General features: G+C 41.4%; 1 protein-coding gene across 8 annotated transcripts in view; it reads left to right on the forward strand.

Annotated features, from left to right (window-relative positions):
- The window catches only part of LOC122815566 (protein mono-ADP-ribosyltransferase PARP12-like), a 981,818-nt gene that overhangs the window by 349,546 nt on the left and 606,613 nt on the right, over nt 1–25,659 (forward strand). For all 8 annotated transcript variants that reach the window (XM_044088163.1, XM_044088164.1, XM_044088168.1 and 5 more), the window contains one exon: nt 18,711–18,837. In XM_044088163.1, the coding sequence (XP_043944098.1) occupies nt 18,711–18,837 (127 nt within the window). The remainder of the gene's footprint in view (nt 1–18,710; nt 18,838–25,659) is intronic.

Consider the following 25,659-nt stretch of genomic DNA (forward strand, 5'->3'; position numbering starts at 1 on the left):
TGATGGGGTCAGGAATGTGGGGAATTATGAAGTGGTCAATATTGTTTAATATTGATGTAGTGATAGTTTGGTATTTTGGGTAGTGGAAACCTAGGTAGGGCTGATTTTTATAGGTGCTGAGGAGATATGGAGTGAGTAACAGAGGTAACAGTGAAAATAGTAGCAGTATTTTGAGGGATAACATAGTGGCTGGCTGGGCATTATGTTGGAACTGTATTTGGAGCAGGAGTAAATTAAGAAGACTAGGAAGATTAGTGGCAGGTAGGGGGGGCGGTTTGATCTAGGAGGTTATCTTTGATAGGTTGTAGTGGAGTGGGTGTGGTTTTTAGAGCTTTAAATTTAGTACCACTGGGGGTGGTTGGGATTTCTGGGCAGGGCTGGGCGTGGAGCAAGCCAAGCACAGCGAGGGCAAGCAGAGCAGGGCCAAAACCAAACCATGCAAGGTAAGTAATTGTAATATGTTATATTTTATTTCTTTAGTTTTATACTGCAGATGTTATATTTAATTTAGTTTTATACTGCAGATTGATAGTACACACTTGGGGAGGTAAAGAAGATTATATTTGCCACTAGTAGCTCTTTAACTAGCGACCAAATATTTAGCTAAAAACAACACTAAGAAATTCCTGAGGTCTAATGGCTTACCAGTGAGCGGAATTCAACAGCTGATGAGCACTTGTGTCCTGATGGGAGACTAGTAATTTAAAGATGGCTCCATAAACAGCTGGAAGCTAATATAGACTTAGTGTTGGGGGTGGGGGTAGCAAAAAGGGTGTAAACCAGGTGCAATGCAAAGAAATGCAACTAAACCAGCCAAACCTGTAACCGTGTAATACCTGTAGGCAATTTGCAGGGTTTTGGTAATATTAGGAGAAATACTGCAGACACAGAAGTTAGTTCAGACTGAAATGCAAAAAGTCAGTACAGTGCTAGAATGCTGGATAATTTGACCTGACTTCTGCAGTCACCCTTGAGTGTCTGTACAAAACTTGTGGACTCCACTGCACTGACTTTTTACGTTTCAGTCTGAACTAACTGACTTCTGTGTCTGTAGTATCTCTCCTAATATTACCAAAACCCTGTAAATTTCCTATAGGTATTACACACCTCTTTAACAATGGTACCCAAGCTTCATACCTTCTAAACAAGATGCGTTTGTACTTAAGTATTGCACATTCTGTTAGCACATTTTATTCTGATCAGTATTCTTGACTGAAGGTTATTCATTTGTACTGAAACATTCCTTTCTAGTGAAACTACATATGAAATGTAAAATATAAAATGCTAATATAGGCTGGCTTTTACTACTCTAGCACTTCTAGGCCTATGCAAAGAAAATACTATATTTATATGGAACAAACTACATTTAATTAAAGCCTAATCTTATATGTCCAAAGTTCCTAACTAAAAGGATCAGTGACCTCAAAAATCCTTGTCTTCCAGACGGACTGGCAGCCCTCTCTCGATACTCAGTTTCTTATAGACTCCTCCATGGGGGGGTCTATGTCTAGCCTTTTAAGCCATGAAAGATCCAACCCTATTTATCCTTGTTTACCTTCACAGAGCAAATGGTTCCTCGGATACCAGGTTAAAGGAGCTAAATATTCATCAACAAATAAGATGAGTTTACATGATATATTTAGAGCCCAGTGTATCCCTCACCTGTGGAACAAACTTTTGCTATGTGTCAAGCATAGTAGTATCCTTGCCACCTTTGAGGAAAAGCTAGATAATTGGGCAGACAGCTTCACATTCTCCCCTGACATAGCTTGCACTGCCCTCCTCGAGGCTGGTGGGAACTTTTTGAATGTGGGTTATTGGTTAGACTAGTAATGGTCTATAGTCTGATTGCCTGATACTTGCAAACCTGTTAACCCCTAATAGTCACAGATTCATAACAGAAAGGAGTGAATTTCGAAGCTTGGATATGCCATATGAGTCATCGCCATATGTCCCTCAAGGATGGTATCAGAAAGCCTGTAAATATCTAGTTATTCAGTACAGCTAATAAGTTTAGTTAGCGTGTCATTTTGTAGCCACAAACACCCTGTAGTTATTCAGTATAGCTAATGAGAAGTTTAGTTAGCGTTTCATTTTATAGGCCACAAACACCCTTCCTATTACTGAGTCACTTTCCTCTTTGCCACATCTGTTTACAAGTTACTGCATGCTAGCTTCTGTCCTTCTCTGGCTGAAAAACTTATTACTGCTACTTAGTGTTAAGATTTTACCAGACTGATTCACTGTTACATAGAGCATTCTTTCATCTGCTTCTAAATGAACTTTTCCCAGAATGGACCCAGCTGTATGGCAGTCCATACTCTCTAAAATCAGAACCATCTCAACTCTTACAAACGTTAAAGTAGTCCTCCATAACCATCTGAGATCATGAAGTGTGTCTGTTTCAGAGATGTTGTTAAATCACTGGATCTTTGTAATTGTTTACTTAGTTGAATATTAAAATACATCCACTGTGTTTATGTGGATGACATGTACAGTTCACCTATCGTTGCTTCTGTTAACACCATCAGTCTTTATTTACTAAGCTTGTGTTCTCCTGAGTTCACATACTCTACTCAACTTAACTACATTAATTAATGTAATGCTCCTGTATTGTGCAGTCTTTCCGCACTGTTTATGCCATCATAAGTTATATAATTTGCACAGTTTTATTATTGTGATGTGACATTTCTCAGTGTAATTAACATGACTGATCTGTATTTTTTCTTAGTTTATCTTCCTTCATATGTACTTGTCACTTATGTTCATTGTAGTCTTATACCTTTTAATGACAAATGACAGTGACGTGAATCATAAATAAGAAGGGTCAGTTAGACATGTCTGTTTGCCTAGTTATCACAAATAGTAGTACAGTTTGTAGGTTTGGATGACTTTGATATTCACTATTTAGACATACAAGTTATGTTTATTTACTTAGTCTGGAATAGAGCATGTAGAAGTGTGAAGTGTCTGGATGGGCAGGCGTATGTGATTGCCTTGTCAGTCTTTGTATCAGTTGATTTAATGTAGACCACTTAACTGGGATAGTAGCATTTCCTTAATGTTATCCTGAAAGGAACATACTCCATATGCATTTGAATTATGTTGAAAAAGATGTAGACTGGGATTCAGAAAGTATATAACAAACAGCGTTATATGAGCAAAGCCAAAGTGCCCCATAAGATAGAGTGATTACGTGTAATGCGATTCAGGGACATGATAAAGTATCATGTCATTAGAAGCTTGTCATCATGTCTCTAAATCCAACACTGCACAATTACAAGCAATCATGCAAATGTTCTTCATACCATAGGCACCTATACACACACACACACACACACATATATATATATATATATATATATATATATATACACACACACACACACACGCACACCAGTTGATTCTCCGTACTTAATGCTGGGCTAACAACAGCACTCCTGACGTAGGACTGAATGGATTTTTGCTGGCAAAAAAAGGTATGCACTTTTTATTCCTTACTCCTAAAACAGTGGTTGAATTATTTTTTGAACAGTTCTGTAGATGTATTCTGATCCCAATAGTAATATCCATGGACGTGCACATGGCAAATTAGCATTAGCCATGTACTTGGACTACTGCATTTGAAGGCATATTTGCTAGCAAGACTGGTTATGTGACTCAGGTAGACTTCCCTCCTAGTAGGGAAAGGGCATTGGGGTGAAATCAACAATTGCTAAGTAATCCCCAGTGAAACATTTGGCCCACAGATAAACCACTGGTTGCCACATTGAGCTCCAAGCAGTGGTCAGAAGAGAAAAAGCTGAAGACTTGCAGTTTGAAAGCACAAGAGCTCAAGGAAATACTTGGGGCTCTAGCAGATCAAGAAGAAGAGGAAATATGTGGAGTTGAACAAGAATGTCAGTAACTCAAAGGAGCATGTGTGAGGACTATAGAACAGTTATGCAGCCAAACCAGATATGGAAGTAAGGTACTTAAGGAAAGCTGGTGGAATGTAGATGTCCAGGAAGTCATCAAAAGAGAGGAGGAGTGCAGGAAAAAGTGGGAGATAGAAAAGATGGACCAGGCTTAGAAGGTATACTAGCTGGCTAATAAAGAGGCTAAGACAGCAGTTGTAATAGTAAAGAACAAGGCATGAGAGGGACTGTACTAGCTTCTGGAAAATCAGTCAGGTTGTGAGGTGAAGACTGAAAGAAAAATTATAGTCCTTAAACACCCTTCATAAAGGATGCTAACAAAACCTGCTCGCCAGTCCACAAGACTTCAAAGGCACATGTAAGTTGTACTTCCAGCAGCTTCTGAATGAAGAAAACCTCACAAGCTGTATTGCTTCAGACACAGTCTACAATAAAATAAAGAAGTAGCCCACTTTGGAAGAAGTAAGAATGGCACAAAGAAAAATTTATTTTTATTTTTTTATTTATTTTACATTTGTTGACCGGGATAGTCTGACTGGATGCATGTCCATTTTCAGCGGAGGCCCGGGAAGAAAAGCTCCAAGGGTAAGCAGATACAGCATTACATAATACCAGCATTACATATTACAAACAGACTATTTACAGAGATTACATAAGTAAGCAAGTTAAACAAGTTCCACAGGTTACAGTTAATCCTGAGCACAAGAGTCTAGTTTTAAATTGACCTAAGGTGGAAAGTAAAGTAATACCAGCTGGAAGAGAGTTCCAGGATCTACTTACAGAGTTTGCAAAGAGAGAATCACCGGCTGTGTTATTAATTTTGCTAGTCTGAATTAGTAGTTTGTTAGAGGATCGAAGCTGTCTAGGATTGTTATAGGGGGTGATAATATTTTTAAGTGCAGGAGTATTGTCCGGATTATAGAGGATTTTATAGGCTATAATCAGTTGGTTATACTGGATTAGGCTGGGTAGTTCAAGCTGATTTAGATTGATGCAATGATGTGTCCTAAAAGGCAGCCCAATGGCAAAGCTGGCCATGTAGCAAATTGAGAGTTTGTTAAGGACAGTCTTGTTTAAATTCGAGAGTAGAGGGGATGCATACAGAAGGGTTGAAAGAAGGTGAGAGCGAGCTATGACAATTTTAGCTGGAGGGGTTAGGAAGGCTTTTATTCTGTAAAGTGGTCCTAGTTTTTTATTGATGGTTTTGATAGTTTGGTTAACATGCAGGTCAAATTTTAGATTATTGTCTATGATGACACCTAATAGTTTTGTAGATGGGTCAGGGGAGATTATTGTGCCATCATTTGATTTTCTGGTAAAGCTGAAAGCGGTAGACCTACGTGTTGGTGAAAATAACAGCATTTTAGTTTTTTTTGGGATTTAGGATCAGACGATGTTCAGAAAGCCAGTTTTCTGTTGTATTAAAGGTGGTCTGGGTAGCTGACCATAACTCTACTGGAGATGTGGCTGAGCAAATCAGAGTAGAGTCATCAGCATATTGGATATAGCTGACTTTTGGGATGACAGTATAAAGGTCATTAATGAAGATGGAGAACAGCAAGGGTCCTAGTATAGAGCCTTATGGTACTCCAAGGGTGTTAGGTAGAAGGTTACAGAGTTTGTTCTGCCAGAGGACAGCCTGCTGTCGACCATTCAGGTAGGATTGAAACCATTGGAGGGCTCCAGTATCTAGACAGAATGTTTGCAGGGTGTGGATTAAAAGTTGGTGATCAACCATATCGAATGCCTTGAAAAGATCCAAAAAGAGGGCCGAGGATATATAATTATTGCTGCGATTATGGTTTATGGTGTTAGTAAAGGCTAGGTGGGCTGAAGTATTGCTGTGATGAGGACGGAAGCCATGCTGAGTGTTTGCCATAAGGCGATTTTGGATTAGGTGGTGCATGAGTTGTCTATGAATACATTTTTCCATAATCTTTGCAGGTGGAGAGAGTATAGCTATTGGCCTATAATTGGAGAATTCAGTACAGCTGCCTCCTTTGTGAAGTGGGATTACATAGGATATTTTCCAGATGGTGGGAATTTTAGCTTCTACTATGGTTCAATTGATTAGTATTGAGACAGGGTAAGCAATAGCATCAGCTGATTTTTGTAGGTACTCGGCAGGGAGTTGATCAGCAGAAAGTGTAGTGGGTTTTAATTTTTTGATCAAGGTATGGATAAGTGAAGTGGCGACTGGTTGGAAGCTGAACGCGAGTAGGTTCCTAGGGGTGCTACTTTCAGGACCAGGGGAGCTAGGAGGTAGTTGGCTAGCTAGGGCTTGAATTGTCTCAGTAAAGAATTGGTTAAAACTATCAGAAACATCTTCAGGGGTTTTATCAATAGTAGCAGCAGGGATTGGGGTTGAAGTTTGTCCAGGATGTGGTAGATTATTTAAACCTGCCCAAAACTTCTGAGGGTTATTTTGATTTACTGTCTGTAAATTACAGTAGTATTGTTTTTTGTCTTGTAAAATTTATTTTTTGGTTTCGTTCCTGGATTGCCTGTATTTAATGTGATCTTGAGGGTCTTTAGAAGAACGCCATAAAGCCCATGTTTTGTTTCTAAGGGTAATTTTGAGTTTAGACTCTGTAGAAAGCCATTGTGCAGTTTTTGCCTTGGTTCTCTTTGAACGAACAGGTGCATGCAAATCAAGGATCTCAAGGAATTTGTTGTTAAAGTATGCTACTGCTTCCTCTAAGGGGAGGTGTTTTAGAATAGACCAATTACATGAGTTTAGCTCTTGTTGGAATTTGGCAGGGTCAAAGTTTTTATTGTTTCTAACCTTTCTGAGTAAGGGTTGTTGGGAATTAATGGTTTTGTGCTTAATTACATATGTGAAAAGGTGATCGCTTAGGCCATTAAGGAGGGTACCAGAGGTGTACAGTTGGGGGTGACTGTTTATGAGTACCCAGTCAAGTATACTTTCTTTTTCGTTGGGTTTACCTATCCTGGTAGGGGTGGATATGATTTGTGTAAATGCATGCAGGTTAATATGGGTGGTTGGGGATTCTGAGGAACAGGTAAAAAAAAAAAAAAGTCTCCAAGTAGTAGGGTTTCTTGGAGGTAGTGACATGATAGCCAGTGCAGGATATCTTCAAATGTAGATATATTGTTACCTGAGGGAATGTACATACAGATGATATTAATGCATTTATTTTTATTAAGTTGCAATTTGGTGGCAAGAATCTCTGAGTTATTAATCTGAGGAGGTTGTAGTACATCTGTGGTGACATTCAACTCAGATTTATAGAGTACAGCTACCCCACCCCAAATGAAGTCAGGATAAGATATAGGATCAAATGAGGTCATGGTAGATGTGATCAGGGTGTTCGGTGAGTTAAGGGATTGATGGCTCCTGAGAGTACTCAGCTATATGAAGAGAGAGGTGCATCCCAGATGATTGGAGAATAAGCATTCTAGTGACAGTGGACAAGAACAAAAGGAGCATTTACAAATGTGTCAACTTAGAGGTATCAAACTCCTGTTAGACTATAGGAATGTGCTGCAGAGGGTGATTGAAAGTGAATAGTAGTGTAAAGAAGGGTGGCAGATGAGCCATTCAGCTTCAGATCAGGATACAGCACAACCAATTCTATGTTTGCAGTGAGACGGATAGTTGAGAATAAACCCGAGATGAGGAAGCGGTTCATCTTGCATTCCTAGACTTGGAGAAAGCATATGCGAAGGTGACAAGAAAGCTGATTTTGATATTCCTGTGGCAGTCCAAAGTCCAGGAAGCACTGAAAGAATTAGAGCAATGTATGAACAAGGACCAAGTTACAAGTGCGAACAGTTTTTGGACTCACAAAGGGGTTCCCACCGGGAGTGGGTGTGCATCAGGTTTCAGCCCCGAGCCCACTGCTGGTCATACTGGTAAAGGACTACATTAGCAAACAGGTCAGAGTGTACAGATCAACAAAGATGCTGTATGCAGTTAATTTGGCATTACAAACAGTTTCTGAACAAGAACTTACAAATTTCTGAACAAATGTTAGATGAATGAAATGCAGAATTAAAGACACATGGGATGAAACAAAGTACACGCAAGACAATATACATGGAAGCAAGTAAGAGAAATCAGAGCACTAAGACTGAGAGAAAACAGTAGAACAGGTTAACAGCATTAGTTAGCTGAGAGAGGTGGTTGAGGAGAAAAGAATTCTGAATTAGGAGGTCAAAGTTGAAATTCTGGGGGTTGCAGCCAACTGTCACAGTTTTAGGGGCAGTGTGTGACTGAGGAATGCCAAAGAAGCTGAAATATGGTGTACAGAAGAGGGGTGTGTGATCCGTACTACTGTATGATAGAGAAAGCTGGGCAGTGAACTGTACCAGATGCAAGTACAGATTTCAAATAGTCAGGGATCATAAAATGGGAACATTGCAAAATTACTGGCACAAACATAAATGATATGCACAGAAGGGATGATGTAAACCTAAAGCATACCCATCCATAGTCTCTAATGTAGGAGGACTCCACTTAGAAATCTCAGATCTCAGAATTAAAGCTTCTTAAAAGGGCAGCACAGTGACACAGTGGATACTGTTGTCATCTCACAGCAAGAGATTCTCTGGTTCGATTCTCTGCTGGGGTGCCTTCTGTGTGGAGTCTGTATGTCCTCTTTGTGCTTGCATGGGTTTCCTCCCACATTCCAAAGACATGCAGTATGTGGACTGGGCACTCTAAATTGGCCACAGGTGTGAGTGTGCGTGTGTGGGTGTGTGTGGGTGGGGGTGAAAGAACTGTTGCAGGAAGGCTTAGCCACCCAGCGGTGTAAAAATTGGCTCTGGATGATTGTCACTGTTAAAGTGGCACCCTGACTCCATGTGCAAAAATGGGGAAAAAAGGGTTGTGGATGGATGGAAGACTAGGTGAAGAAGCGTAGAATGAGAGAAGAATTGAAGGAATGGAGTTAAGGCTGTAAAGATTAGTTACAGTAATAAGTAGGGGAAAAAGAAGGGCATGCTGGGAGGGAAAGTGAAAAGGGATAGATATTAAATTTAGCTGAGATAAGTGTAAATGGGAGGCATAAGATGTGGATGAAGATCTGTGTAATACGTGTAGGAGGTGCAGAGGCAAGGCCAGCTAGAGGTCAAGTAGGTTTTTAGTTTTTCTGAAATCTGTGATTAGTTTCATGCCTGAGTGCTTGGGGGATCACCATAGTTGTTAGAGTTAGACACTTAGAAGTTTTGATTTTGAAATCACTATAACAACCCTGATATAGTTAAATCGTGTCCTTTATGGCTAAGGACCTAGGGACCAGATTCAGAAAGTAATACTTAACATGGGCTTCTACATCTGGCGGCAGTCCTTTCTGATTCTGAATTGGGGTGCACTGCAGTAGGACATCATCTTGGCCCAGATAAATGCTAATGAGGATTTCCAGAGGAACTAATGACAATTAACCATGTAAGGCACTTAGGTGAGTGATGCAGAGAATCTCTGTGCTGCATAAGTTAGCTCAGCTACCTGAGTTAATCAGCTTGGTTAAAAAGTTCGCATTCACACTATCAGTAGATGAGATTCGTTAGAAGCAAGTTATGAGGAGTTCAGTGGCCAAATAGTTGTGTGTGTGTGTGTGTGTGTGTGTGTGTGTGTGTGTGTGTGTGTGTGTGTGTGTGTGTGTGTGTGTTTGTAAGTGTATGCAGCAAGATGATTTTTCAGGTGTGTGTGTTTGTGTGCACATCTGCCTGAGTAGTCAGAGGGGTTAGTTATGGCATAGTTGGGATAGGTGTGTGTGTGTATGTGTGCGTGCACGCGTGTGCGTATGCTTGCGCCCATGAGAATGATGTAAACCTAAAGCATACCCATCCAAAGTCACTAATGTAGGAGGACTCCACTTAGAAATCTCAGATCTCAGAGTCAAAGCTTCTTAAAAGGGCAGCACAGTGACATAGTCTCTCCAAGACTAACAGGTAAATCCTGCAGTATTGGGTAGAACAACACTAAACACTAGGGAAATATAATATTCTGCTAATGTCACTTGAAAAGTTAACAGAATAACAGTTTTGCAAAAGAAGTATGGGTTGGTGTAATACTTTTATTAAATATTACCCTAACTCGGTTGAAAAAAAGATCACATGGAAAAAGATTTGGCACCTGAACCCTTTGAACAGAAAGCAACTTTTCAGTAAGACAGAGCTTTAGTGCTGTACATTAGTACAAGATACCAATAAAAGAGCAACAGGGAAAATGGCTTCATACCCTGTATCCTTGGCTCAGGAAGTACCTCATTAACAGCATTTCAGTCCTCTGCACTACAGTGTAATTCTTGGATTATGGTGTGTTCACTGAATAAAAACAAATAGAAAACTTTAATGTCTGGTACAACTGACTGAATGTAATGGTCAGTGGGTTACAAGAGACAGGGCAAGAATAAGGCAAAATTAAGAATGTTCTGTTAAATCAGGGAGAGTTGAGAGGAATTAAGTGTATCCGTGTGTGTGTGTGTGGGGTGCTGCCATAGCACTAAACAACTGTTTCAAACATTTTCTGAAGTAGACCTTTTTGCCTCCTTTTTGAACAGTCAGCTGGCAAAATCCTACTCTAGGACTCAACATAAGAAGACCTGAAAGACCCATGCCTTTCCTTTTCCTTGGACAGGAATTTTTCTGTGTGCCTTTCTACCACTTCCACTGATATCAAGGATACTTCTAAAGACTGGCAAGGAATCTCCCAAGGTCATTGTGGTGACTCCCTTCTGGCCTAGGCAGCAATGTCTCTCTCTCTTTCCTTTTGGAATTGGCAGGGACAGTTATCATAAAGTTTCACAAACTGGATCTACTCACATAAGAACAGAGGTGTTTGATACACCTGGAGCCCAGACAACTTCAAATGTGCCTGGAAGGTAGGGCCTTAATACCTTTTAGGCACCTGCTTATTGAGGACATGCAGCAGATAATAATGGAGGCAAGAAAACCTACTGCTAAAAATGTATACAAGGTAAATGGAAAGGTTTTTCTAGTTGGTGCCAACCACATAAGCAGCACCCATTCATATCTAGTATTGCTCTGGTTTTACAGTATTGGTGTGAGTTACTTTCCCATCACCTGTCTTATTCCTCCATCAGGGTTAATTTGTTGGTCATTTTATCATGTCTGCCGATGGATCCCCCTCTTTCAAGGCATTCTTGTTTCATAATGTTTTTGAAAAGGGTATTGCATAATAGACCTCCTTGGGATAACAATTTTGCGTTAAAGAAGGTATGACTTTCTCCATTTGAACCAGCTTATCTGTCTGACTTGTGGTTCTTAACATGGAAAACAGTTTTTCTGATTGCTGTGACCTTTGCAAGAATATCTGAGTTGCAAGCTCTTGTTGTGGGTCAGCCATGTCTCATTTTCCACAGAAACGGGGTTTCTTTGAGAACTAATCCTTTTAAGTCTAAAATGGTATTCAAGTTTACTTTAAGCCAAACTATCTCCCTGTGCTCTTCCTTGAATCTAAAATGAGGGAGAAAGGATACTCCATACCTTGGATGACTGCAGACAACTTGTGCACTATCTTTGACAAAACAAAATCTTTCAGAACTTCGGATCAGTTGATCATTTCTTGTGAAGATAAGAAGGGACAACCTGTGTCAAAACAGATGATTTTGAAACTGTTGTCTCTGGCTACTACCTTTTGTTATTCCCACCACAACAAAACTGTTCCAGGCTTTGTCAAGGCACACACTACCAAGGCCTTGGCTTAATCTAGGGCTTTTTGGAAAGGGTTGGAGGGTTAGATGCTATACAAATATTCTAGAAGCAGCAGCTTGGTTCTGTGTACAAACTTTTACAAAGTACTACAAGCTAAATTCCTCCTCCAGGTCTGGGTCATGGTTTGCCAAGACCATTCCTCAGGGGCTCCTGGACCTTTTCCTTGCTACCTCCCAGTTCTAAACTATGGTAATCTACCAATATAGCTTAGGCTGCTGCAGCAGTGATCAATATGACGAGCATACTATTATTGTGTAATAAATTTACAATAGCAGAAGATGTATCACTGCTGCAGTAGCCAAGCTCTCCATCCATCCCCCTTTTTTGGTGTGTTTTTTATGCCAAAGTGTGGACAGTTGTTCTTTGTTGTGCCTAGCAATGGCCTTGCAGGGTGTAACCTACCTCTGTCAGTTGGAGTGAAAGCTCTGAAGGGCTTTGTGCCCAAACCTATATTTTAGTCATCTCAGCTTGACATGACTAATGGTTTGGATGCATGGAAGATGCCGTGAAGCTTTGCAGTTTGTCTGGCTGTTAATGCAGAATATAACCCATATAGTTTAGGATACTGTACTGTAATTTTGTTAACATGGCTGCTCACACTAAACTAATAACCTGTTTAAGGGGAGGCTGACGGAGAAATGCTACACAGAGCATAAAACAGGTCAGGACAGTGACTGCATGCATGCACACAGACATGTACACGCACAAAAAAAAGGTCATGCAGTAAATCTTGAATGACGTTAGTTTTATCAGGGCATAGATTTTTATCTAATTTTCCTCACTTTTTCAATGGCTCTATAGCTTCTGGTGTTTGTGATGACTAAATATTTTCAGCCTCATCTCACCTCTCATCTTCACTTTTTTATTTTCTAACATGGAGTCCTTTCAGTATACAAGTGTGGAAATGAAGCAAATGAATTCACATAGTTTTATGGCTGTAGAGATGTCTGACACTGAGCGCCCAGTGGTAGGCTGCTTGCAAAAAGTATCAGTATGATGTCCTTTTATTCATCTGTTGCAGTATTCTTTACATGTGCGAGTTATCCGCCATAGGCCAGTATACAAAATCTTTCACTACTATAGGGTGCCTGGTACGTTGCACACAGGCTGCTAACGTATGTCGGCCATAAAGGTGACATATGCATGCACCGACCTCAGAACTTCTCTGCCGTCAGTCTGAATACCACCTTTGAACATCGGTCTGCTTGTCGAGTCATTAGCTGTGTTCCAGCGTCTTTCTCAGATAAGTGCCTCGTTGGGGAATTCTTGTTTCTTTTGCTACTGTTTTTGTTGTTGGGTTCATGTCATCCAAAAAAGGCAAATACCAGTTTGGAAGACAAATTCCACATAAAGATAGCCATCTCCAGTGTTCTGCCTAGGGCATACCCACAACCACAAATAATGTCCCGTTTGCCAGGCATTTGTGCCCAAGACCATAAGAAGCAGGGATTCCTCCCAAGCTAGTTACTTGGAAAACATGTGCTTAAAGTTGCTACTAAAAGCATGATGCAGGGATCCTCAGGGCCCAAGGTCAAGTCACTTGCAAAGCAAAAGGCTACAAAGCCAAGGCCTGAACCTTTGGCTGTGCCTCTTACCACCAATGTCTCTCTTGAGTTGGATGAGAGCCCAGAGATACATACAGTTCCCGGTTCTGGTTCTCAGGCTGAGCCCAATGTTGAGGCCGCTTTGGATCTGACCACAGGCACATCCTCAGGGGCTGAGCAGTCATCTGTCTTGGATGTACAGGGGGAACCAAGGCTTGTGATAACTGAAGATCCTAAGGGGATACCTCAGATCAGTGTGCAGGAGGAAATTCACTCTGATATTATTGAATGTAGGCCTATGTCTGGGACTCCTACATTACATAGGGCAGACCTGCATCAAAAGAAAAAGTGCAAGTCTAAACACTTGCTCTCCCCAAAGGAACCACAGAGTGATTGGCAACAACCCATCCAAGGCCTTTTCAGGGCCCCTAAGTCCTCTCTGAGTATGTCAGCCCCTGATCCCACCCCTGCAGTGCCTCACCACATAAAAGGTTCAGGGAAGAGGTTTCATCAGAAGAAGAAGCATCCTCAGAAGAGGAATCTCTGGCCTCTTCCTCACAGATCCCCTCCCCTTTAGACTGTGCCTCCCCAGAAGAGGACTCCAGTGGAATTAACTCATCCATGGAACATCTCTCCTATGGAGAGATGCTGGTCAAAATGCAGGATCATTTCAAATGGGGGAGCAGTCCGGAATCTGAAGTTCGAGAGATACTATGATCTTCTGCAGATGTAATCACCCAGCCCATCAGCTATTCCTCCTGTTCTGCCGGCCTTTTTAGATGCCTTTGCCTCCACTTCCCAGTTCCTGATTCCTAGCCTCCAGCCCATAAGAAGCCTGACATATTTTACAAGATACCCGAGGACTGCAAGTTCTCGTTCAGATGTCCTTCAGCAGATCCTCAGTTATTTCACTGGCTTCAGACAAACCATCCAGGTTACTGCCTACAACTTCTGTCCTCCCTTCAGATAAGGACAGCAGGATCCTGGAAAGGCTGAGCAAAAAAGTGTGCACTTCAGCCACCCGGCATTTAGAGCCATTAATTACCAACATTATTGACCACATTTGCCCTACAGCTTCTGTCCCAACTTTCAAAGGTCATTTCTGTTTTTTCTGATTTAGAGAATAAGATCTTGGCTGCATTCTTGTTTGGAGCAACTCCATCAAATGCAACTATAATGCTGCAGAGGCTTCTGCCAGGACAGCTACCTCAGGTTTTGTCTTAAGGAGATTTTCCTTGTTAAGACCCCAGCCATTACCAGAGGATATTAAATGTAGACTTATGGCTGCCCCTTTGGACAACTCTGCATTGTTTGGCCCTGCAGCTGCTAACCTATTTAAGTCTCTGCAGGAAAAGGGTAAGTAATTACAGGAATTGAACCACATCTTTGTTTCTCCAGTGCCAAATTTCAACAAAATTATCCAGCTAAAACTGCCTTTGTATGTACACATTTCCACCCTCCTCCACCTAAAACAAAAAAGGTGGTAGGAGGCCTCAGCAGCCCAGGGTTTCCCTGCAACTCCAGCTCAGAGTCAGCCCTTCCCTGATGAGCCTGGTTCCCTCTGACTGCCCAGACCACCTCACCCACATTCCTCTTTCCCAGCATCTCTCTGTCTAAGCCAGTCTGGGAAGGCATAACTCAAGACTCCTGGGTTCTTTCTATCATTCAGAAAGGATGCTTTCTGGTATGGGGATTCCCTGCCTTCCTTCAGCGGCATCCCTCCTCCACCAAGGGAGCAATTACCTGCCTTTACAGAGGTGCTACTAGATATCAGAAACAAGGGACCATTCCGGAGGTACCTCAAGACCAAAAAGGGGGTTCTACTTCAGAATGTTCCTAGTATGGAGACCCATTCTTGGTCTGTCTCATCACAACACCTTCCTGAAGGTACCCACCTTCTGTGTGTTAACTCTTCAGATGTTGTTCCCCCTTATTCTGCCACAAGTCTACTTGGCTTCCCAGGATATCAGAGATGCATACCTACATATTCCCATCCACCCCAGCTGCAGAAAGTTTTTATTTTTCTCTGTGGCTTCCTGGCATTCAGTTTTCTACCTTGTCATTTGGACATTCTGCCTCTTCACCACATTTCAGCCAGAGTGTTCCTTGGGGTTCTGGGCTTCATGGCATTCACCATACCAGTGCTACCTCTGGCCAAGCTTCACATGAGAAAACTCCAGTGGTTCCTAAAGTTAGTTTGGATACAGCATTCACATCCTCTAGTTTCCAGTTCCTCTCATTCCCTGTCTGAAGCGATAACTACAGTGGTGGATCCAACAAGTGTCTCTTGACCCAACACTACCCTTGTATCCTCTACAAACAGTTCAAGAGATGTTCACAGATGCCTTGGATGTGGGCTGTGGGGAAAGCTTTTGGTAATTTGAAAGCACAAGTGGTATGGTCCCTCGATCAACAAAGGGAACACAACAGTGTAAGGGAGTGGAGGATGCTGCTGCTAGCCATTCAGACCTTTCATCCTGTCTTCCTCTCAGTACCTTTAAAACTATTTACAGACAATATGATAGTCCTATGGTATATGAACAAGCAGGGGGGAAACTAAATTCTACCTACTATGCACTCCAGGTTTGGGAGCTGACAGTCCAATATCAGGTGATTCTTCAGGCAGTATACATTCCATCCAGCCAAAATTGTGTGGCAGACACCTTGAGCAGGTACCTAACACAGTCCCATGAATGAATGCTTCAAAGGGATGTGTTTCTGGATATTGTACACCAGTGGAGTATACCTCAAGTAGATCTCTCTGCCTATGGACAACATCCATAGTTTTGTGTCAGAGTTCCTCACCCTTTGGTTTGGAAGGTAGACTCCCTCTCAGTCTCTTAGAAGGGGATTTTTTTTTATGCATTCCCTACCCTTCCACTCATTCCTGTTCAAACTTCAGCAGAACAACCCAAACATCTGGCTGGTGATTCCCTTTTACCAAGACAGCATTGGTTCCTTCTTCCCCTGCATTTAGCCAAGAGCAATCACCACAAGTTACCTCACAGGGCGGACCTTCTCACACAAGACAAAGGAACTCTCATCCATCCCCACTTGTCTACCTTTCAGTTGACTCTCTGGGTGATAAGGTTTTAATTCCTTTTAGACACTTTTTCTCAGAGGATGTGCTAAGGGTCCTGCAGCAGGCCAGGAAACTTAATACCAGAAAATCTTGCCTATCCAAGTGGAAGAGATTTTCACTTTGGTGTCTCTAACAAAACCAAGTTCCACTATCAGTGTGAATTGCTCAATGCTGGCTTGGCCTATTCTTCGGTGAAGATGCAAGTCAGCTACAATAGCCTTTGATCACATGTCTGCAATGGTGAGGAAATCATTCTCTGTTGTGCAACTTATGCACAAAGGTATGGCATCTAAGTCCAGGGAAGTCATTGTTCCACTGTATTCGGCATTCATTCGACCTATCGTTGAGTACAGTGCCCCCTTTGGTATGTACCTAACCAGGCATATCCAACAACGAACATCCACAGAAGTTCCTCACTAAAAGAATACATGGCATAAGTAATATGTCCCATGCAGACTGCCTCAAGGCCCTGTTCCTGCATTCTGTCTCCTACAGGTTTTTGAGGGGAGATCTATGCCTGGCATACAGGGCGTTGTCAGACCCCACTCTGGACCTCCTGCATATCTACAAAACAAACAGTACCAGAATTACCCATTCTAAAGACTTAACCTTGTCTGTAATATAAATAGGACCTACTGGAGAGATAGGTATGTATCCCAGAGTCTACCCTGTCTATGGAACGAGCTTCCCATCCATGTGAAGAGTTCCTCCCTAATTCAATTCAAGTGCAACTTGGACAATTGGATGGGAAACTGCAAATTCATCCCTGGTTTGGCACCTATGTCTCTGATGCAAACAGGTAACCTGTAAATGGTTCAACTCCCAGGCCCATGCTTACACTTATCAAGGGTATCAGAACTTGTCAGAGATTTGGAATGCATGGCTAGGCTTAAAAAGGCCCTTGTGGTCATTAGCCTAGTAAACACCTATGAATCTATGAACCTATTTCTGTCTGCCTGCCTCTATTCCCCCCATCTAGCAGATATGAGGCTAAACAATTTCTTAAAGGCATCCTTCACATTCGACCTCCCAGGAAACCTATTCCTCCTCCTTGTGATCTTAATTTCCCACTTGAAAAGCTGACTCTCCCCCCTTTTGAGCCAGCTTCATCAGCTTCCCTGCAACACTGTTCTTGGAAAACTGTACTTCTACTAGCTTTAACTTCAGGCAGGTGTGTCTGAGCTCCAGGTCCTTAAAGCCTCCCCCCCCCTTTTTGTTTTTTCGTAAAGACCGGGTGTCCTTGCTTGCCAACCCTTCCTTTTTGCCCAAGGTAGTCAGTGAACTGTCACTCAACCAGTCCATTCATTTATCTACATTCTTTCCTTCCCCCCAGAATTATAATGAGAAGGTGCTGCGCACCCTGGGTGTGCATAGACAACTTAGTTTTATTTAGACAAGTCCAACTCTATCAGGAAATCAGACCAGCTTTTTGTTTGGTATCATCCCAAGGGTCTGGGATTGGCTGTCTACAAGCAGGCTATTTCTACTTGGATCTCTAAGGCTGTTTTGTTCTGTTATGTGAAGCATGCTAAGACCCTTGCTTCTTTTGTAAAGGCTCATTCCACTAGGGCTGTACCTTCGTCAGGGGCTTTCTTCAAGGGATTACATACTAGCTCTATTCTCAAAGTGGCTACATGGACTTCTGTGCATACTTTCACAAAACATTATAAGTTGGATGACATTTCTAAGTCTAGGGCAGGGTTTGCCAGAGCCATACTCCATGGCTCTCTGGAGAGCATGACTTCTTCTTCCTCCACCCTCTCCTCATGAGCTTTTGTACTCTCCCTAATGTCAAGAATACTACAACCGATGACTAGAAGGACATGGAATAGTTGTGTAAAATCTTACCATAATGGTAGATGTCCTTCTCTTCTCTGTTGCAGTATTCTAGTCCCTCCTTTCCCACTGGTGGTTTGGTTTTACTTTGGATGGTCATACCCTACTTTCCTTAGGCTAGCATTCCTCTTAATTTCTGAGGTAGGTGTGTACATACGTCACTTTTATGGCTGACATTTAATAGCGGCCTACGTGCAAGTTACTGCACACCCTTTAGTTTGTGAAAGACTTTTGTATACTAGCCAAACTGGCCGACACTGGTTCGCCTACGGCAGATAATTCCCTCATGTAAAGAATACTGCAATAGAGAAGAGAAGGGCATCTATCGCTATGGTAAAATTTTGCACAACTATTCTTTCCTTGTGTTTACCTGTTATAGACTACAAAATTTTGGCCTAATTAGATATTTTTTCTTAGAGGTATTTTTACACTAAGTTTTATAACTGCTGTTGTACTTTATACTTTTATTTACCCCTTGGATAGATTTTCCTTTAGGCAGACTGAGAGGAAGAGGTACAGAATAACTGTGAGGGAAAAACTGAGACATTTAAGTGCAAATAATGTGTGTCTCTTCATGAATTAATATATGTATATCTAATATATATATATGTATATATTTTTTTTTTACAGTAAAGTGCTTCAAGCATCATTATTCCTTACCGTATAGATGGCAATTTTTTAACAGCAGCAAATGGGAAGATTTTTCTAACGTGGAGCAGATTGAAAATGCTTATTGTGAGCCTAGCAATTCTAAAAGGTAAAGAATATGATTTACTCTGTTGTAGATTTTCTTTACTAACTGTATTTTGAACTAATGTGGAATATTGTTTTCTTTGTTTTTATTTATTCAGTGCCCCCCCAGTGCACAAGCATGAGCGTGCACACACATACACCTGTGTGTGTATGTATGTATGTATGTATATGTGGTCGACAGTTCATTTAATCGACAAGCATTTTAGTTGGGGGGCTTCGCACCACACCCCCCCCAATGTGGGGGGCTGTGCCCCCCACACCCCCCCTAACTATGTATATCAACTCCAGGGTCGCACAGCATTGAGGAAGGGGGCAAATGCTTGTCGATCAAATGAACTGTCGACCAAATGAACTGTCGACCAAATGAACTGTCGATCAAATGAACTGTCGATCAAATGACATGAACCCACATATATATATATATATATATATATATATATATATATATATATATATACACATACACACATACATATACACACACACAGACCAAGTTACTGTTTTAGTCTGCCATTTTAAATGGGGTTATTACTCAAGTTTTTGGGATGCCCATTTTGTATAATAAACTAATTTTGCAGCACGCAAGTTCTGAAGCATAACTGCCTATCATTCGTTTTTAAATGTAATTTTCTTGTCATCATCATTAAAAGGAAGGGAGGGAATAAAGGCGTGTAGAGATTCTGTTTTCCTGTGGCAAAAAAAGCAGCCTCTCTCTTATTTTTTCCTGGATTCCATGCACTGGAACATTCATTTGATGTCTAAATTTTTCAATATTTTAGCTAACCATTCTTTACTGTTTCTTATCAGTCTTTGTTGACTCGAGGGAATGTCTGGATGTGGTTGTTAACTGCATTATTTCATTTTTAAATTAATACCTTTATTTTTAAGTATACAGTTAGGTAAAGTTGGTACAAATAGCTGCATATGTCTGCATCAGATGTATTTCATATACACAAATTCCCAAAATGCTGAAAGTAATAACATCGAGACAGAATCATCGTAACTACATATAAGCAAAACTCCATAATAGCGAGTCTTGTAAACTTGAAAGACTTTTTGCACATATCAGAAAGCATTCTTATAAATGCATATTGCACTGCGATCTCGAAGTTGGTATATTTAATTAGTAGGGGGTGTGGAGGATGCAGTGGGCTTGTCCCCCTGCAAGTACCATTGATAACACTTCATTTTGTTATGTTTTATTAGTTTACTTGTAGAATCTGTTCTTATGAATGCAGTGAGTGATTTGCATTCATAAGGATGCTTTCTGACGTGCAAAAGATGTTTCAAGTTTGTAAGATTCATTATTATGGAGTTTCACTTATATGTGGTTATGATGATTTCAGCATTTTTGGAATTCGAATATATGAAGTAGATCTGTCTGCGTCATCTCACACATTATACTGTGATATGATTTCCCTGTACATATATATATATATATATATATAATATATATATATATATATATATATATATACACACACACATACTTATACTTGTTTTTTGTTTTTGTGTGTGCACATATTTATTGTTGTAGCTGGAAAATAATTTTATTAACAGCCTATCCTATCTGTATAAAAAGTACATGCTAATTGTGATGCACTCTACATTGTATTACATTTCTGCATCCTTTATCTAGTTCATTATTGGTTAAAATAGATGCATGTGTTGGAAATAAAGCATGATGTTCATCCTAGTATTTATTATTTCACTCTTGGAATATCCTGCTGTGCAGGTAGTATGTGGCTGGCCAGTCTTACAAAAATTTTCCTTTCTTCTGGCAGTAAAAAAGGGTGTGTCAACCGAAGCCAGCTTCAGATCTTTCTTGCAGTGCAGTTGCATTCATATTCATATTTCAGCAGCATATGGTCTGTCAGTCAGCCGAAACAATTCAAACTGTTTGAAGTGTTAGCTTTTGATTTTGGAGTCAGTTGAAATATGTCTTCCAAGGGACTAATAAGTACACAGTAGGGCTTTTCCTTATTTGTTATATCTGTAATTAAAGATGATGATTGACCTAAAAATCTGTCTCAGAGAAAATTGCTACCAAAGCTAATAACTGTCTAACCAGTGGTAAGTCAATATCAGGTAAACAATGAAATGCGAGGAATCTCACATCATCCCAAACAGATTAAAATCCAGTATAAATAAATATATTGTTTTAGAAAATATAAAAAAGACATTTTTAGTAGTAGTTAAGCACTTTTGTCTTTGTTATGATATGGACTTTATTATTCCTCATGTTTTATTGTTTATAAGTTTGGGTTTGAGAGGTTTGGTCCATTCTTCTGGTTATTTTGTCAGTGCCAGAAAGATTATCCAATTAAGTGTTTTTTTCTCTTGAATTGGAACAGATAGACTACTTTTACCACTGTGTGTCTTTTAGCTTGAGGGCTGTCCATTATTGTAAGCATTCTCGCCAGGAGATTACTGCCAGAAAGGGGCACAAGTCTGGTTAAAGCTGCTATGGTATCATCCAAGGCCTCTTGGAGACTTTCTCCAAAAAATAAACATTAATTTGTTTGTATCTTTCGGCTTTTCCCAGTTAGGGGTCGCCACAGCGGAACTCCGGCCCGCCAATGATTGGCAGTTGATTTTTATGTACCGGCTTGCCAGGCCTGATGCACAACCTTCAACGAAGGTACGCCCATTCACGCATGTCTCCACGCAGAAGACGCTCTAGCTGAGAATCGAACCGGACAGCATCTTACTGTGAGGCAACAACGCTACTGCAGCACCACCACCGCGGTAAAAAATGAGCATAAATTAAGAGGGAGAAAAGAAAGGAAACAGGACATCAATGACTCGGAGCTTCTATGACTTGCTGATTCTGTATTAGTTGAGGTGCTTTTCCAGACCCTGAATATGGAATCTGTGACTCGGGCCTCTTGCACGACTGCACTGCCTTCTCCCTGGACAGACATTCCAGATGAATCTTTGACAGCTGGTGATCCTTTGATTACTGAGGCCCATATTTTGATTTCTGAAACTGAATGCAAGATCCCTAGAATATTTATTTGTGAGGAGGTTCCTAGAACATATTGAGATTTGCTTACACCCCAGAGACTCGACCTCAAAGACAGCCATCTCTGAACATAGCAGACACAAGGCACTGAGGCCTGAGCATGTACAGCTATCTTGCATCTGCCAGGGCTGGGAAATGTACTTTCCCACCCACATTGGGGCCTTGTCTTAGAATACCTTGGTTCATTTGGCTGAAACCCCAGTTTCACACCTGAAATCTAAAAGATGTGAGCTAAGTATGCCAAAGGTGTTGAGTTCCTTCTGAAAAATAGAAGGGTTGATTCCTGTGAGGTAGAATCTTACACCTGTGATTCAAAGGCTGATGAGAGGTAGCCTTTCTGGATAGGTGTCCAAAATCTGTAGCACTGGACTTAAGCACTGTAGACATGTTATCATCTGCCTACCCATCAGAGGACTTCTGCTTTGGAAACATGCTCTACAGAATTAAAGATCTTTCAGTGGGATTCCAAGGAGCACTATGAAGCCCAGCAAATATATAGAGCCTTCTCTGATCTCTTTAAACCTAGGTGCCTAAGTGTCTCTCCAGTGCTAGAGGTTCTGGAGAATGTTTTTGAAAATGTATCATTGTAGCCTGACTCCCTTTCTCTTCTTCTAGGTTCTATATGGTCAAGGATTCCTTTAGGCATCTGTATAGAAATCTGTTTGCTAAGCCATTGTGTTTTCTCTGTATACTAGGAAGGGAGCAGTTTTGGAGTCACACACTGAGTGATAAGGGTAGCAGAGCTCTAGATAGATTTGTGGAAGAAAAACTGTACATGGCTGCTGCTGTCGCTATTTAAAATACAAGTACCATATGTTCACTTACCAACAGAACCTTGTAACAGATGAAGACCATGGTGGAGTCGATTGAAGATAAAGGCCTGGAACTGGAGTTGTTGGACCTTTGTGATCTGTCTGTCTGTCTTACCTGGTGACCAAACACTCCAAGAAATGTGACTGTGATGGTGTAGATACATCCTGCAGGGCAGTGGGGTCACTCATTAGAAAGGATGCCTGGTTGAGGACACCCCAGCCTCCCTCCATGATGCAGTGTTAAGTCAGGGATTCTTAATGGCCCCATATCAAGGTTCTCCATGAGGGATCAGCTATGACTCTGCTTGGCTGCCCCCTCCTTTTGCTCTACTGTAAGCCCCCAACCCCTTCACAAAACTTGGAAGAATCTTGCTCACTTTTATAGGGAATTGGGAAACAGTTACGACATGTGGGTGATTTTAATTCTAAAAAACGGCTATGGTCTACAATTCATAGACCCCAGTTCAGGGGTATGCCACCAGTTCCCATAGAGCAGATTCAGTTAATACCTCAGGTGATTAAAGACATGGTAATGCAGGGACTACTGAAAATTTGCCCTGAGGGAAGAAGGCACAGGCTTTTATTCCACACCATTTCCTGGTACCAAGAAAACAGAGTGCTTGGAGACCAATCTTAGATCTTTTCCATCAGTGCCAAAATTCAAAATGCCCACTCTGCAAGCCCTTATTACCTCTGAATCTGCAAGACACATTTCATGACAACCCTAAATTTAAAGAATATATACCATCACATCCCCATTTGCAAGGAAGACATAGAAAATTCTAAGAGGTGGATGCCTTTATTAATTCAAAACCTTGCCCTTTGGCTTGTCCACTGCACAGAGTATTCACAGAATGTCTGATGCCAGTGATAGCCTTTCACAGGAAAAAGGACATTTGCATCTTTTCCTGCCTAGACTATTGTCTTATCCTAGCACAGTCCTATTAAGGTACCTTAAATGCACTGAACTTTATCTTAAAGTGTTTTGCAGATCTGGGACTGATAGTGGACAGGGAGAAGTCCTTCTTCCTTTCTTCTCAGATAGTAACTTTATTGGGTACAAGTCCAGTGCAGCGCTTTCCATCCAGAAGAAAAACGAGAGTACTTTCAAATTTTTCTAAGTACGCAGAAAGATTGCAACAAGAGAGCACATCAGATTCTAGGACTCATGGCAGCATAACATAATGGTGGTGCTCTAAGTGGGCATCCACATGAGAAAGCTACAGCGGTATTTAAGACGCAGGTGGAACTTGTGCCTCTATTGTTTGGAAACTCGTATTCAACTGCCGGCATGCATCTGGAATGAAATCTCACAGTGGACCCAGTACTGTTTCTTGAACAAAGAAATGCCTTTCAGGAACTGAAGCCTATTTTAAAACTGAAAACATACTTATCAGCTGTGACTTGGGGAGTTGTTATCAAGTGATTCAGAGTCTTAGAGCCTTAGCAACAGAGGGTGTAGAGAAAAAAACATCAGCATCAAGAAAATGTTGGCCCTCATTCTTGTTATTCAAAGCCTTTCTCTCTATCATTGGGGGGGGGGGGGTCTGTAAGTACAAAAAGGCAACACCAAAGTGACGTGTTACATAAATGGGCAAGAGTGACCCACTCCTACCTACTTTGCATAATACCCATGCATGCCTTGGAAATTGCAGTGAAGAGATAATTTCTCTGATGGCCAGATACTTTCCCTCATACCAGACTAGTTGAGCAGAATGTATATAGATTGCCATGAACGGATGCTACACTGTATGTCTGGCAGTTGACACAGAGGGTTAAGGCTGTGACCTATAGTTGCTGTGGGACAGGGATTGAGTCCTTCAGAACTTGTTTTCCTACTGTGACCTTAATAAAGTCACTTAATCAGACAGTGCTAGAGGCAACTGGGATAGGCTGCTCAGTGGTCCCCTGGACTTCAAGTATAGTAACTATATATTAATGCAGAACAACATTTTTAGATCTAACCAGCAAGTGGGGTAGATCTAACCAGCAAGTGGGGTGTGCTGGTGATAGCTGTATTTGCCTTTCATCCAAACAGGCATCTGAGAAAGAAATGCTCAAGGCCTGGATAAAAGATGCCTTCATCCTGCATTGGACAGGCCTGTTTCTGTATGCTTTCTCTTCCATACCCTTAATCCCAAGGGTTTCAAAAAAAAACTCAGGAGGAGAAGCCAGAAATGATACTGTTAGCTTTCTGTTGTTCAAGACAGCACTGATTCCCCTCTCCTTTACAACATGTTAAGAGGAAAACACTAGTGGACCTTTTAACTCAGAACAACAGAGTCCCCTGCAGTCTGGACACCCACAGGCTAACAGTAAAGGTGATCTCCCACTACTCTCAGGAAGGTGCAGATACTCTGAGGACATGCTAAATATGGAGGAGGCTGGAAAGCTCAGTACAAGGAAATCATACCTGGCAGAATGGAACACATACTCTCTCTGGTTCTACTCCAGGGACCTAGTCCCCAGAAAGACTAAGGTGGTACTGGTCCTAGAATATCTGTCAGGCCTCTACAAATCAAGCTTAGTTTACACTTCCATAAAAGCTCATGCTGCTGCCATTTCAGCTTGTTTATCCATGAATCTCCCTCTCTATGGGTTGCAATGGGTTGCAAACTGGCTGAGTGACAGAACCCACAGGGTCAGAGTTGCTGGCACCATGTCAGACTCAAAGCCTGTCACAAGTGGTGTCCCACAGGGCTCAGTCCTGGGCCCACTCTTGTTTGGCATCTACTTCTCCGAAGTACAAGCAAACACAGGAGGGTTATGGCTGACCAAGTTTGCAGATGACTGCAAACTGGGCGCCATAGTAGAAAACACATCTGACACAGATATCCTTCAGAAGGGTCTCACAGAAACGGATAACTGGTGCCAGAGCCACGGCCTAAAGTTAAATGCCAAAAAATGCATAGTCATACCCTTCGGGAAAAACAAGGTTACCCCTAGCTACCAAATAGGTGGCAATCCACTGAGCGCAGAAGAAGTTATC

The sequence above is a fragment of the Protopterus annectens genome, chromosome 11.part0, assembly GCF_019279795.1.
Source record: "Protopterus annectens isolate FY-2018-M chromosome 11.part0, PAN1.0, whole genome shotgun sequence".
NCBI lineage: Eukaryota > Metazoa > Chordata > Ceratodontiformes > Protopteridae > Protopterus > Protopterus annectens.